At 38.9% G+C, this 16,490-nt stretch overlaps 1 protein-coding gene across 1 annotated transcript in view; it reads right to left on the bottom strand.

Annotated features, from left to right (window-relative positions):
- The window catches only part of METTL16 (methyltransferase 16, RNA N6-adenosine), a 69,259-nt gene extending 53,776 nt beyond the window's left edge, over window positions 1-15,483 (bottom strand). Inside the window, exons 1-2 of the mRNA XM_081270838.1 lie at window positions 15,346-15,483; window positions 11,908-12,035 (exon numbers count right to left, since the gene is read on the bottom strand). Of these exons, the coding sequence (XP_081126964.1) occupies window positions 11,908-12,035 (128 nt within the window). The 5' untranslated portion in view covers window positions 15,346-15,483. The remainder of the gene's footprint in view (window positions 1-11,907; window positions 12,036-15,345) is intronic.
- Between the last annotated feature and the right edge of the window lie 1,007 nt (window positions 15,484-16,490).

Genomic DNA, 16,490 nt, shown 5'->3' with positions numbered 1-16,490 from the left:
AAAAATAAATAAATAAATATGAGGAACATTCTATCAATACAAAGATAACAACTCCAACCTTAAATGAGCAGGAAGATAGATGATGTCTAAGAACAGCTAGGTCATTTACACTAAAGAGCATTTTCTCTCCTATAGTCATCATAGGTCTGTTCTACCATGTTGAAGTCTAATATTCCCATGCCCTAGGCATGTAATACATTTGTGTGTTCTTTTCCCTGGATGGATGGAAGGATGGATGGATAGATAGATAGATGCTGGACGAGTAGCATAGGTAGGTAGGTAGGTAGGTAGGTAGATAGATAGATAGACAGATAGATAGATAGATAGATAGATGCATGCTTGCTTGCTGGGCACAGTAGCACAAGTCTATAATCCCAGCTACTGGGAACCTGAGGCAGGAGGATCACAAGTTCAAAGCCAGACTCAGCAACTTAGCAAGGCCCTAAGTGACATAGAAGACTTCTCTCATAATGAAAAATTAAAAAGGGCTGGGGATGTGACTCAGTGGGTAGGCACTCCTGGGTACCAAAGTCCCCAGTACCAAACAAACAAACAAAAAAAAGGGCTGAGGTATAGCTCAGTGGTGGAAAAACAACCCATACAATGTATTTGTAAACCCCGTATCTGATTAAGGAGTTAATTTCCTAAATAAATAAGGAAATCCTAAAACTCAAAAAGAAAATAACTACTTATTTGATTTTTAAAAAATATTTTTTAGTTATATATAGACACAATACCTTTATTTTGTTTATTTTTTATATGGTGCTGAGGATCAAACCCAGTACCCCACATCTGCTAAAGTACTCCACCACTGAGCTACAACCCCAGCCCGAATAACTTGATTTTTAAATGGCTAAAGAACTTGAATAAACATTTCTCCAAACACATACAAATCTGACCAACATACTTGAAAGGATACTCAAAGTTACTACTCATCAGCGAAATGTAATTCAAAACCAAAACAAGATATTACCTCACACCTGTCAGGATGGCTATTATCAAAAAAATTAAAGACAACAAGTGTTGGTGATGACAAAGAAAAACTGAAATGCTTTTATACTGTTAGTAGTTACCCAAAAATAGTTTCACTATGGAAAATAGTATAGAGGTTGGCCTTGAACTTGGGATCCTTCTGCCTCAGTTTCCAGAGTTGATGAGATTATAAATGTGCATCAACACATTAGATTCAAACACATTTTAAAAGATACTTCTACATTATGTTTTTCAAAATACTAAAAGTCTTCTTTTTAAAGTTACTGAAATTCAAAAAATCAAACTTAGAATTAACATGAGCCAGCAATCTCACTTCTCCCAAAAGAACTGAAATTAGGCTCTCTGAGATATCAGCATATCTATGCTCACTGTAGCACTATTCAAAATAGTCAAGTGGTGGATGAAATACAGGTGCATCAACAGATGAACAGATAATATGAATTATGGTATGTACATACACTGGAATATTAGTATTATCCAGTCTTAAAACAAAATTCTGCAATATACAATAACATGTATAAACTTTGAAGACATGCTAAGTGAAATAAGTCAGTGACAGAGGAACAAATAAATAACCATATGATTTCAATTACATGAAACACCTAAAATAGAGTTCCAGAAGCAAAGAAAAGAATAGTGTGGGGGCAGTAAGAACATAGAAGATTACTAAACAACAAGTAAAAATTTTTAGTTATACAAGATGAGTTAAGTTCTAGAGATCTGCTGTACCCTACTGTGGTTATAAAAACATAGTGGATTGTATACTTAAAAATCTAGCCAGGCATGGAAGCACAACCTGTAATCCCAATGGCTTGAGAAGCTGAGGTAGGAGAAACAAAATTTCAAAACCAACCTCAGCAATTTAGTGAGGCCCTAAGCAACCTGGTGACACCCTGTCTTAAAATAAAAAATAAAAAGCTGGGAAATGGGCTGGGGATATAATGCTCAGTTGGTAGAGTACTTGCCTCACATACACAAAGCCCTGGATTCAATCCTCAGCTCCACAAAAAAAAAAGAGAGCGCGCGAGAGGGCGCTGGGAATATAGCTCAGTGGTAAAGCACATCTGAGTTCAATTCCCAGTACCCAAAAAATAAAATAAAATAAAATAAAATAATAATCCATTAATAGCCAGGTACTGTGGCAACACTCCTTATAATTCTATCTACTCAAGAGGCTAAGGCAGAAGGATTACAAGTTTGAGGCCATCATGGGCAACTCAGTAAGCCCCTAAGTAATTTAGTGAGACCCTGTCTCTATAAAATAACAAATAAAAAGGACTGTGGATGTAGCTCATTGATGAAGTCTAATTCATAGTACCAAAAGGAAAAAAAAAAAAAAAAAGCCTATGAAAATTTTGTTTTTGTCAATGAGTCCATTAAAAGTGAAGTTGTAAGCCACACATTGAAGTGCATCTACAGTCCCAGCACTTGGGAGGTTGAGGCAGGAAGGCAAGAAATAACTCAAGTCCAATGTATCAAGACCAGCCTGGGCTGGGGTTGTGGCTCAGTGGCAGAGCGCTTGCCTTGCACGTGTGAGGCACTGGGTTCAATCCTCAGCACCACATCAAAATAAATAAACAAAATAAAGATATTGTGTTAAAAAAAAAAAAAAAAGATTAGCCTGGCCAACACAATGAGATCCCATCTCAGGGCTAAAACAAAAGAAAAAAAATGAAGTTCTAAATAATAGGTTAAAGATTTTAACTCTTTCTTATAAAGAAGACAGCATACAAAAAGTATTTTTATATATTTGTTTTTGAAGTATTTGTGGATACTCTTGAAAGTATGTAAGTCATTCCTCTGTTCATTTCTATTTGGTAAGAAATGTAAGAGGAAAATATCTATGAATAATATCAAACATATTTTAATTATGTGTATTTATGTAAAACATGTATTTTTTATCCCCCTCCTCAGAACTAGGGACTGAATTCAGGGGTGCTCTACCCACTGAGCTACATCCACAGTCCTTCTTTTTTGTAGTTGTAAATGGACAGAATGCCTTTATTTTATTTATTTATTTTTAGGTGAATGCTGAGGATTAACAGTGTCTCACACATGTTAAGCAAGCACTCTGCCACTGAGCTACAACCCCAACCCCCTGTGTCCTTTTAATTATTTTATTTTGAGAAAGGGTCTCACTAAGTTCCCCAGGTTGGCCTTGAACTTGGGATCCTTCTGCCTCAGTTTCCCCGAGTTGATGAGATTATAAATGTGTTCCATCATACCTAGATTCAAACACATTTTAAAAGATACTTCTACATTATATTTTTCAAAATACTAAAAGTCTTCTTTTTAATGTTACTAAAATTCTTTATTATAATTATTAACACTGATATTTCCACGTGTGCAAAACATTGTGTGCTGATCCTATCCATCTACCCTTTTACTTTCTGTCTCTTCTCTCTTCCCATCCCCAGGCCCCTTCTCAGTCCCTAATAATCCCTTTTCTACTTTCAGTTCTTGTTTTGTTTGTTTTTAGTTTCCACATGAGAGAAAACATGAGATAACCACTCTTCTGTATCTGGTTTGTTCTACTTAACATGACTCGGTCTATTTCCATCCATTTTCCTACATTCCATTCTTCTTTATGGATGAACAATATTCCATTGTGTATATATACCATATTTTCTTTATCCATTCATCTGTTGACAGGCACCTGGGCTGGTTCCATATCTTAGTTATTATGAGTGGTGCTGCAACAATCATTGGTATGCAGCTATCTTTCATATGCTGACTTCATTTCTTTCAGATACATACCAAGGAATAAGATAACTAGATCTAATGGTAGCTCTATTTCTAATTTTCTGAACAACCTCTATATTGTTTTTCATAGTGCCTGTTCCATAACTTATATTCCTTTAAACAGAATGTAAGGGTTCCTTTTTCTCCACATCCTTATCAGCATTTTTTTATTGATATAAACTCACCCTCATTTTCCTTTTTTTTAATACCTTTATGGGGTGCTGAGGATCAAACCCAGTGAGTCACATGTGTTAGGCAAGCACTCTACCAATGAGCCACAACCCCAGCCCCCTCACTCTTTTTCTAATCTGGTACTTTTCTGCCTTCTATTCTACTTTATTGACTTAAAGAACTTTAATTAACCTAGTATATATTTATCATCCTTTTATTTTTTATTTTTCTATAATAGTGCTTAGATATGTGCTAATGGTCTGCATGTATCTCCCAAAACTCATGTGTTAGAAACTTAATCCCTAACTCAACAATGTTGGGAAGCAGGAACTAAGAGCAAGCATTTAGGTCACTAGGGCTCTGCCTCTATCACCAATTTTTTGGGGGGAGACGGAGGCGGTATACCAGGAATTGAACTCAGGGGCAACCACTGAGCCCCATCCCCAATCCTATTTTGTATTTTATTTAGAGACAGGGTCTCACTGAATTGCTTAGTGCCTCCCTTTTACTGAGGCTGGCTTTGAACTCAAGATCTTCCTGTTTTAGCCTCCCAAGCTGCTGAGATGACAGGCATGTACCACCATGCCCAGACCTCATCAACAATTAAACCAACTATAAAAAGAACTTGCTCAGGTGGGTTTGCCCCCTCCTATCTTCCACTACGTAAGAAGGCACTCATCAAATGCTGGGGCCTTGATCTTGGACTTACCAGCCTCTTGAACTTTGAGAAATAAATTTCTATTCTTTATAAATTACCCAATCTCAAGTATTCTATTACAACAGCACAAGAAGGACTAATACAGTATATCATTTGTATATGGTATGATATATTGTTGTGGAGTTGTTGTTGTTGTTGTTGTTTATTTTTTGGTTCTAGAAACTGAACCCAGGAATACTTAATCACTGAGCCACATCCCCAACCCTTTTTTATATTTTTTTTTAATTTATTTTTTTAGTTTTCAGCAGACACAACATCTTTGTTTGTATGTGGTGCTGAGGATCGAACCCGGGCCACACACATGCCAGGCAAGAGCACTACTGCTGGGCTGGGGATGTGGCTCAAGCGGTAGCACGCTCGCCTTGCATGCGTGCGGCCCGGGTTCGATCCTCAGCACCACATATAAAGATGTTGTGTCCGCCGAGAACTAAGAAAAAATAAATAAATATTAAAATTCTCTCTCTCTCTCTGTCCCCCTCTCTCTCTCACTCTCTCTTTTAAAAAAAAAAAAGAGCACTACTGCTTGAGCCACATCCCCAGCCCCCATTTTTTATATTTTAGAGACAGAGTCTCGTTAAGTTGCTTAGGGCCTTGCTAAATTGCTGAGGCTGGCTTTAAACTCACAATCCTCCTACCTCAGCCTCCTAAGTCATTGGGATTACAGGCCTGAACCACTCACTCAGGAGTATCATGTTTAATAGAGGAATTATTCTCATGAACTCAACAAATATTTGTTGATATTTGATATTCATTGATTTTAACATTATTTGTCAGGTACCTTTAATCCATTTAGATATGTTGTGCTAACAGATCTATTTGGTCTTCTCTTAGTGATTAAAACATATACATACATAAATATATAAATAAAATAAATAGGGCTGGGGATGTGGCTCAGCACCACATACAAACAAAGATGTTGTGTCTGCCGAGAACTAAAAAATAAATATTAAAAAAAAAATTCTCGGGGCTGGGGAAGTGGCTCAACTGGTAGCGCGCTTGCCTGGAGTGCGTGCGGCCCGGGTTCGATCCTCAGCACCACATACCAACAAAGATGTTGTGTCCGCGGAGAACTAAAAGATAAATATTAAAAATAAAAAATTCTCTTCTCTCTTTCTCTCTCTCTCTCTCTCTCTCTTAAAAAAAAATTCTCTCTCTTTAAAAAAAATAAAATAAAAAATAAAAAAATATATATATATATTTAATCCTTTTTTTTGTACTGGAGATTGAATCCAGGGGCACATAACCACTGAGCCACATCCTAAGCACCACCCCCATTTTTAAATTTTTTTTTTTTTACTTGTAGATGGACACAATATCTTTATTTTTATATGGTGCTGAGGATCGAACCCAGGCAGGGCCTCCCGCGTGCAAGGCAAGCACTCTACCACTAAACTACAATCCCAGCCCCTTTAGCCCTTTTTTATTTTTTACTTTGAGACAGGGTCTTGCTAAATTGCTTAGGGCCTCCTAAATTGCTGAGGCTGGAGTCAAAATTGCAATCCTCTTGCCTCAGCCTCCCCAGCTGCTGGAAATACAGGCATGCACCACTGTGCCCAACTTATATTTCAACTTAAAAGCCCTCAAGAGCTGAGAAGGTGGCTCAGTGGTAGAGTACTTACAGCACATGTGAAGGCCTGGGTTTAATTTGGAGAACTAGAAAGTAGAAACCTTCCTCTGGCTCCTTAAGGTCTGAGGAATCAAGTCCATTCTAACTGGCATGCTATGAAAGGCTCTTTGTAACCTGTGATCTTTGTTTCCTTTCATTCCCACCTTCTGTTATTCCTCAACCTGCTATCCTATGTCTCCTTAAGCCACATCTACACAAAATTCTCCAAACTTACCATGCCTATTTTCTACACTTGGAATTCTTTCCCCACTTCCATTCAATCTCTGGTATTCAGCTTAAAAATCATCCCTCCATCACACTGTGTCCTTCTCTTTAGACTTCTATTTTTTTTATTTACTATAAAATATTCCATTTGAGTTATTTCATAGACTTTTGAGATCCAATGTATCCAAAACTGAAAATATCATCTCCCTAAAACCATTTCCTCCCTCGTTGGTTATATACTCCAGTAAATGCCACAACCATCTATCTTCTTGCTAAGATGGAACCCCAATACCACACTTAGCTCTTCTGTTCTCTTAAATTTACATCATGTCTTACCAATTCTATTCATGAATTTCTCTCACCCAGATTTGCATCCCGACTGTCTCTACCTGGCCGGGCTACCAATATACCTACTGTGTTACTAAAACCATTTCCTACCTACCTCTCTATCCCATTTTAATTCTCCCTGCATCTGTCCTCCACAATGCCCCTAGAATATATATGTTTAAACAAAATTCTGATTATATTACTCCCCTGCTTTAAAACTAAGGGAGAAGGATGGGGATGGTAACTGTTACACATTCTTAGGATACATTCCAAACTCCTTAATGGGACTTATTAAGGTCTCTAAGTATAATCCTCCCAGCCTCATCTCTCTTGTCCACTACACTCTGAGCATGCTCAACTTTTTAGTTCCCCTACTACTCAGAGCTCCGTGCACATGCTGCTCCTTCTGCTTGGAACACTATTCTTTTTTTTTTTTTTTTTTGAGAGAGAGAATTTTTTAATATTTATTTTTCAGTTTTCAGTTGACACAACATTATAATTTTATTTTTATGTGATGCTGAGGATCAAACCCAGCGCCCCGCGAATGCCAGGAGAGCGCGTTACCGCTTGAGCCCCATCACCTGGCCTACACTTACTTATTCTTCAGAACACAACCAGGATGCCATTTCTGTTTCAAATCATTCTCTATTTTCCAAAGTTGGGGTCAGATCTTCCTTCTATGTGAGTACACTGTACACTTCACAGATTCTGCCACACTGAAAGTATTGCTTATGTATTTGTCCACTTTTCCCATTAGTATGTAAACTCCAAATATGGCAATGTATCTTTGTAGTTTATTACAGTTTTCCTAGCACTGAACACAATGTGGCTAATCAATAGATTTTAGTTAAATAATTTATTAACTATAATAGTAGGTATAGAGAAAAAACAAAACGTTGTATCTTCCCCAAAGTTACTAGGAAAAATAAATATTCACATACATTATGTATGCTATAACTTAGATCTATAATGTTCCAAAAGGCCCTATATATAAAAGTTTGCTCCTCAGCTGGGAGGTCAGGGAACTGAGAGGTCAGAGAATCTTATGAGGAAGGATCTAGTGGGAGATTTTAGGTGATTAGGGGTGAGCCTGCCAAGAAGACTATGAGACTCTGGCCCTTTTCTCTCTCTTTCTCTTTCACATCCCAGTGGCTATGAGGTGAGTAGCTTTGCCCCATCACATGCTCCCAGACACGATACACTATTTTTCGGGGTTTCTTTTTTTTTTTGGGGGGGCCACTGGGAATTGAACCCACAGGCACTTAACTACTGAGCCACACCCCCAGCCCTTTTTTTATATTTTATTTAGAGACAGGGTCTCCCTAAGTTGCTAAGGGCCTTGCTATATTGCTGAGACTGGCTTTGAACTTGTAGTTCTCCTGCATCAGCCTCCCAAGCTGCTGGGATTAAAAGCGTGTACCACCTGGGGCTGGGGATGTGGCTCAAGCGGTAGCGCGCTCGCCTGGCATGCGTACGGCCCGGGGTTCGATCCTCAGCACCACATACCAACAAAGATGTTGCGTCCACCGAGAACTAAAAAATAAATATTAAAAATTCTCTGTCTCGGGGCTGGGGATGTGGCTCAAGCAGTAGCGCGCTAGCCTGGCATGCGTGCGGCCCGGGTTCGAGCCTCAGCACCACATACAAACAAAGATGTTGTGTCCACCGAGAACTAAAAAATAAATATTAAAAAAAAAAAAAATTCTCTCTTTCTCTCTCTCCTCTCTCACTCTCTCTCAAAAAAAAAAAAAAAAAAAAGCATGCACCACTTCACCTGGCAATGCACTGCTCTTTATAAGTTGATTTATCTCAGATATCTGTTACAATAATAGAACACTTGCACACATAATTATGAACAAAAGGTTGAAGAACAATGGTAGGGATGTTATAAACAAAGAAAAATGCCAATTCATTCCCTTTGAAGTGATCTCCAAAGTAAAGGACAAAAGCAAAGAAAATATTATAATTTCCATTTAAATATATTTTCAATTTCTGTTTTAAAGTATGCTTTCAGGGCTGGGGTTGTGGCTCAGAGGTAGAGCGCTCACCTAGTATGCGTGAGGCACTGGGTTTGATCCTCAGCACCACATACAAAAATAAAGATATTGTGTCCACCTAAAACTAAAAACTATTTTTTTAAAAAAGCATGTTTTCAAATGTGCTTACATAGCAGTAGTATTTAGTACAAGCATTCACATATCAGCTATGCTCAATTTTTTTTTTAATATTTTTTTTAAAGAGAGAGTGAAAGAGGGGGAGAGAGAGAGAATTTTTAATATTTATTTTTTAGTTTTCGGCGGACACAACATCTTTGTTTATATGTGGTGCTGAGGATCGAACCCGGGCCGCGCTGCATGCCAGGCGATCGCGCTACCGCTTGAGCCACATCCTCAGCCCAATTTTTTTTTTTTTTAATAAACTGAGCAGAGTAGGTGATCATAAAAGCTTGGCAACCACAGTTCTAAGGCATTTGCTCTCAACCTATGTATATGCTAGAGATCTGGGTATCAGATACTGCTGGGAATCTGATGAACGCTAAGAATCAATTATCTCCCAGAAAAAATAACATAAACCTATTTTTTAAAAACATTAACATGGGGGCTGAGATCATGGCTCAGCAGTAGAGCACTTGCGCTTGCCTAGCATGTGCGAGGCCCTGGGTTCAATCCTCAGCCCCACGTAAAAATAAATGAATAAAATAAAGGCATTGTGTCCAGCTACAATTAAAAAATAAATATTAAAAAAAAAAAACAATAACATGGGCTGGGGATGTGGCTAAAGCGGTAGCACGCTCGCCTGGCATGCGTGCGGCCCGGGTTCGATCCTCAGCACCACATACCAACAAAGATGTTGTGTCCGCCGAGAACTAAAAAATAAATATTAAAAAAATTCTCTCTCTCTCTCTCTCCCCCCCCCTTTAAAAAAAAAAAAAAAAAAACAATAACATGATTTTAAGAGTACATGGGGCTGGGATTGTGTCTCAGTGGCAGAACGCTTGCCTCGCATGTGTGAGACACCCGGTTCAATCCTCAGCACCACATGAAAATAAGTAAATAAAATAAAATAAAAAAAGAGTATCTGGGCTCCCATGTTAAGACCCACTCTAGGGCCTCCATTTTTAAAGCCACAAGGACAGTGCTTGGAGTAAAGAGGTCAGCAAAATGCCTCAAGCTCTGTGATCCTATTTTGCTTTACCTTCCCTCTTCTCTTCAAAGCCCCTGCTCCAACTGGGCATGATAGCACATGCCTGTAATCCCAGCAGTTTGAGACTGAGGCAGGAGGACTGCAAATTCAAGGCCAGCCTCAGCAACTTATGAGGCCCTAAGCAACTTAATGAGATCCTTTTTCTAAATAAAAATTTTAAAAGGGCTGAGGATGTGGTTCAATGGTTAAGCGCCCCTGGGTTCAATCCCTGGTACTTAAAAAAAAAAAAAAAAAAAAACGCACAAAACAAAACCCTGCTTCTCTTTCTCCCCAAAGGTGAAGAACAACACTTTGCAGAAAGTCCCTTAATAAGTGCCACAGAATTTGGGAACACAGAGATAACTCCTTTTCATGCATACAGTACACATATCATTACATACCTTATATGCTTTATCATAATTTTCATAATTTTTGCCATTTCCTAAGGCACCCATACATTTTTTTTCTTTTTGGGGGGGATGTTGCTGGGGATTTTGTTGTTTGGTGGCGGTCATTTTATAGGAGATTGAACCCAGGGCTTCCCACATACAAGGCAAATACTCTACCATTGAGTTACATCCCCGGACCTTTTTATTTTATTATCAAGTGGGGTCTCACTAAGTTGCTCAGGCTGTCCTTGAACTTGTGATCTTCCAGTCTCAATCTCTGAGTAGCTGCCTACCCAGTACTGGGGATTAAACTCAGGGCCTCACACATGCTAGGTAAGTGTCCTACCACTGAGCTCACCCGACATATTTTTTTAATTTTCAAAAATTAACCTTTTACCACCTATAGTGGCATACACCTGTAATACCAGCAATTTGAGAAGCTGAGGCAGGAAGACCATAAATTCAATCCCAGCCATTGGACTTAGCAAGATCCTCTTATCAACATAAAAATAAAGAGGACTGGCAGAGCACCCCTGGGTTCAATCCCTAGTTTAAAAAAAAAAAAAAAACAAACACTACTTAAAACACTACTTTTTAATTAACCTTTTAACTTAAATGTAGCAACATTTTAAGAAAAATATCTATGAACTCAGTTTTGATATTATGGTTATTATTTTTCTAACTCTGATAAAATAAACATACACTTCTTTTCTTTTTTCTTTTTTTGTGGTGCTGGGGATTGAACCCAGGGCCTTATACATGCAAGGCAAGCACTCTACCAACTGAACTATATCCCCAGCCCAAACATACACTTCCCAAAATAAGGCCTTTAGACTCTCGCCAATCACCAAGTTTTAGATCACAGACTACAATCCTAGCCTCTGTAATCACTCTGGGATCTCTGCATACAATAATTTTGACAACAACAACAAAAAAATTTTTTAACCCAAAAGAAAGTCCAAACACAGGGCTGGGGATGTGGCTCAAGCAGTAGCGCGCTCGCCTGGCATGCGTACGGCCTGGGTTCGATCCTCAGCACCACATACAAACAAAGATGTTGTGTCCACCAAAAACTAAAAAAATAAATATTAAAAAAAAAAGAAAGTCCAAACACATCAGGCTCAATCCTTTCATTTCACAGGTTTAAAAAAATAAATAAATAAAACGAGGCCAGGCACAGTGGTGCAGACCTGTAATCCCTCAGGCCTATAGTCATTCAGGAGGTTGAGGAAGAAAGGTCACAAGTTTGAGGTTGGCCCTGGCAATTTAGCGAGACCCTCAGCAACTTAGTGAGACCTTGTCTCAAAATAAAAAATAGAGGGAAAAAAAGACTAAGGAAGTAGGTCAGTGATATAACTCCCTGGGTTAAATCCCCAGTACAAAAAAAAAAAAAAAAAATTGCGACCCAGGGAGGTTAAGTGACTATCCAAGATCACAGGAAATATTTAATGAAATGTCTACTTCTATCAGTCTAGCTTGTTTTCCATTACATAATGTCCATTCAGATCACACAGAAATGATGCAGTATTAATGACTTTTCATCTGTTACCTACCTTACTCTTCCATTCAGATTTATCTGAACATGCTGCTTAAAATCTGGGTATTTGGATGCCAGATATGCAAAGTCAGGAGGTATGTCCTTGTATCTATTTCTTTCGTGCATTGATTTAATTGGCGCCATCTATAGGGGGGAAAAAAGGTAAAAGATCAGCATATTTAGTTGAAAAACAATAATGGGGAAAGTCATGGAAGCCAAGTCAACAGTTACAGCCAACATGTCTTTTCCAGTCAACTCAGGAAGTAGAAATTACATTTTGAAAATGTACACAGTAAGCACATGAAAAGATGCACAACACTATTAGTCATTAGAGCAATACAAATCAAAACCAGAAGGAGATATCACTTCACATCCATTGGGATAGCTATTATAAACAAAATCAGAAAACAAGTGTTTGCAAGGATGTGCAGAAACTGGAGCCCTCATGCATTACTGGTAGGAAAATAACAGAATGGTACAGCTGCTATGGAAAAAAAGAGTTGAGTGATTCTTTAAAAAGTTAAACACAGGCTTAGTACAGTGGCACACACCTGTAATCCCAGCAGCTCCAGAGTCTGAAGCAAGAGGATGGTAAATTCGAAGCCAGCCTCAGCAACTTAATGGAAGCCCTAAGCAATTTAGAAGACCTTATCTCAAAAATAAAATATAAAGATCCTTCGGTTCATGGTACCCCATTTGAATCAAATGTATGATATATCAAGTTCATTGTAATGTTTTGAGCAACTAATAAAAAAATTTAAAAAATAAAATAAAATAAAATATAAAACTACTGGGGATGTGGCTCAGTGATAAAGACTCTCTAAGTTCAATCCCTGGTACTGCAAAAAAATAAATAAAATAAATAAAAGTTAAACATAGGCCTCAAGCACTGCTAAAAAAGAAAAAAATAAGTTAAACATATACTCTTCTTGCCATCTTGGAGCCGGTGTAGCCCTACTGAGAACAGGACTTCAAAAAGTTTGGAAGCCTGGGGTGCTGGCTGTAAGCGGAGTTCCCAGAACCAAAGGGAACACCCAGCTCTTCTTAAAACTGAAGGTATTTACTCTAGAGATGAAACTGAATTCTAATAAGGCTAGAGATATGCTTGCATATACAAGGCAAAAAACAACAAAGTAACTTTTGGTGGCAAACTGAAGAAAACCAGAGTACCTGGGGAAAGGTAGCTTGTGCCCATGGAAACAATGACATGGTTCATGCTACATTCCAAAGCAAACTTTCTAAGGCCACTGGGCACAGAAGTTATGTGATGTTGTATCCTTCAAGAATTTAAACTAATGAAAAGTAAAGAACTAAAAACGGATTTGTGGGGGTTTTGGGAGGAAAAAAAAAACTCAACAAGAATTACCATATTGCTGGGCACAGTGGCACATACCTATAATCCCAGCAGCTCAGTAGGCTAAAACAGGAGGATGGCAAGTTCAAAGTCAGCATCAGCAACTTAGCAAAACTCTAACCAACTTAATGACCCTGTCTCAAAGTAAAATATAAAAAAGTCTGTGGATGTGCTAAGAGGTTAAACACTCCAGGGTTCAATTCCCCATCTAAAAAAATAAAAAAGAAAAAAAGAGAGAAGTACCATATTTAGTAATTTTACACTCCTAGGTATATCCCCTAAAGAATTGAGTGCAGGAACACAAATGTACATCAATGGTCAAAGGAGCATTATTCACAATGGCAAAATGGTGGCAACAACTCAAGTGTCCATCAACAGACAAATGATTATACAAATGATTTGTACAAAAAGTATGGGCACATTTGTGTGTGTGTGTACACATGAGGAAGGAGGACCACAAATTCAAAGCCTGCCTCAGCAACTTAGTGAGCCCTAAGAAACTCAGCAAGACCCTATTTCAGAAAATAAAAGATACTTAAGACTACATAGCTGACATAACACTCTGAACATGTGTGAAACAAATGTCAAAGAGGTTACATATGACCAAGTTAATTAAAATGTAACAAATTCAGTTCATTTCCTGCACTAGTTAATTCTGGTCAGAACAGATGCAAAATGAGTCAATAAAGCTGGTTCTTTGCTACCCACCCTCCTAACAAGAACACTGGATTTTAAGCTAAATATATCTATTTCTTAAAGTTTAGTTAGGTGTCAACTCTTTTTTATGGACATGATACTGTATTTTATTTATTTTTATGTGTCTGAGCTACAACCCCAGCCTAGGTGTCAACTCTTACCTGGCATCAGCATTGTCACTCCCCACTTTAATCTACTTTTCCAGGCTTATTCTACTCTAGAACACAGAAGCCACATTGGTCTTCTTGCTATTTTCTATCAAGTCTAGCACACTCATGCCCCTAGGGCTTTTGCACTTGCTGTCAGTGTGCCTGGACTGTTCTTCCCCCAGAAATATATACACTGAAAGTACCCTCATCTTATTCAGGTCTTTAGTCAAATGTCAACTTCTCATTGACAACTTTCCTAAGTACCCCATTTAAATGTGCAGTGAATGAATGCATCTTATTTTACTTCCTAGCTTTTATTTTACTTTCTAACTGTAGCCTTCTACATAGAATTTACCCTTTAGACATTTATTTTGCTTATGCCAATAAACTTCATGAAGAAAAATATTTTGTCTGCTTTGTTCACTATGATATCCCAGAACCTAAAACAGGGCCTAAGAGAGCAGGCACTTAATTATTTGTTGATTCAAAGAACAATGGGAGAAAAAGAAAGATCGATCGATGAAATTCTTTTCACTGTCCAGGTTACCCTTAATGAGTTGGCAGTCCCTTCCCCATCTTGAGTGTCAAAAAAAAGCTCAGCCCAAGGGCTGGAACTTTTTCTCCCGGGTTACTTTAGTCCAGAAAACTAAAGAAGTAGTATTGAGGCTGACGCACAGACGTTCTTTGCTCTTTCTCATTTCCATGCTTCTGTTTCCTTGATTACTCATAACCCTTAACCTTCAATTACCATATTTCTTAACATGAAAACTTGTAAATTTGACTAAATTCTGCTTTTAGAAAGTCGAATTCCTTCTCAAATGATTCCTTCCACCTCGATCCTAAGCTCCGTTTTCTCTTTTCTCCTTCCCCCATAAATCCGACTTTTTCCATTTGTCCTGCCACTGCCAGTTCTCCAGCTCCTCCACTCCTTCCACATTACTCCTTCCACCTTACCCACTCCATTTGTCTTCCCGCCTCAGTTTCAGATCTCTCTAAACATCAGCCCCGAAGGGTCTTCCCTACTTCAACCCCGTCTTTCAACTCCTCCCACCCACTCATAACATGGTAGTGCGCCCCCGCGCCCGCAAACACCCACCTGCACCAGGTCTCCCTTTCTAGACCCGAAGACAACATACCCCAAGAGCCCAGAACGCGACAATGAGGAAACTAAACGATCCATGGGATGTTGTTACAGAGGTCGTGCTAACAATGTGACCCACAATCGTAAACCCAAACAAAGTGTTAAGCAACCCACCTCTATCAGCGATGTTCCTCACCGACGTTGTGCCTGGTGTGGGCCTGTAAAAATCTCAGAATTTTACCACCCGCTGCGTGAAGCTCCAAGAAACGCAGATGTGACGCTTCCAGCGCGCCGCCATCTTGTGAAGCTATCTAACCTCGTGATTGGACAAGTCACTCTCGCGATATCTATGGCCTAGTCTGCAGGAAGATTAAACTGTCGCGATATCTGGAGTTGGAGGTTTCTTTTTGAGAGAAGGCTGGGGATTGGTGGTAAATGGAACCGGGTCCTTTGCAGTGTGGCCAAAGGCGACCTGTTCTCGAATCTTCTAGGAAATATGGTATTTTTTTGTTTTGTGGTACAGGGAATTGAACCCAGAGGCACTCTACCCCTGAGCTACATCCCCAGCCCTTCTTATTTATTTACTTATATTTATTTATAGTTCTGGGGATTTAATCCAGGAGAATTTACCACTGAGCTACATCCCCAGACCTTTTTTTATTATTATTTATTTGGAAACAGGGATTGAACCCAGGGGCACTTACTCACTGAGCCACATCCCCAGACTTTTTTATTTTTTATTTTGAGACAGTGTCTGATTAAGTTACTTAGGGCCTAGCAAAATTGCTGAGATTGGCTTTGAACTTAGGATCCTCCTGCCTCAACCTCTTTAGTCGCTTGGATTGGAGGCCTGCCACTGCACCTGGCTTTATTTTGAGACAGTGTCTAAATATCTTAGGGCCTCAGTAAATTGCTGAAGCTGCTTAAATTTGTGATCCTCCTGTGTAGGCCTACAGAGATGCTGGGATTAAAGGAGTGGGATACCACTCCTGGCTGCCCTTTTTATTTTTTATTTTGAGATAGGGTCCTGTTGAATTATGAGGCTGGCATCTAATTTGTGATCCTCCTGCCTCAGCCTCCATGGTCTCTAGAATTACAGACGTGAACCACCATACCTGGCTTTCTTCTGTTTTTAAGCGGCTTTCTGGGTCTTATTTTAGAGTTGCTAAATCACACTCTGGAGTTGGACTGGAATGTGAAGGTTTTGGCGATTATTAATGGGCAGTTAGCACTTATTGTGCATCAGAGCTCTATGTAATGCATCATTTATTCATCAGAGACAAACCTGTGAGATGCGGGGTGGGTATTATTTCATTTAC

The sequence above is a fragment of the Spermophilus citellus genome (assembly GCF_964194105.1).
Source record: "Spermophilus citellus genome assembly, chromosome: 17".
NCBI lineage: Eukaryota > Metazoa > Chordata > Mammalia > Rodentia > Sciuridae > Spermophilus > Spermophilus citellus.
The sequence above is the reverse complement of the archived record's forward strand: the minus strand, read 5'-3'. Positions and strand labels throughout refer to the sequence as shown.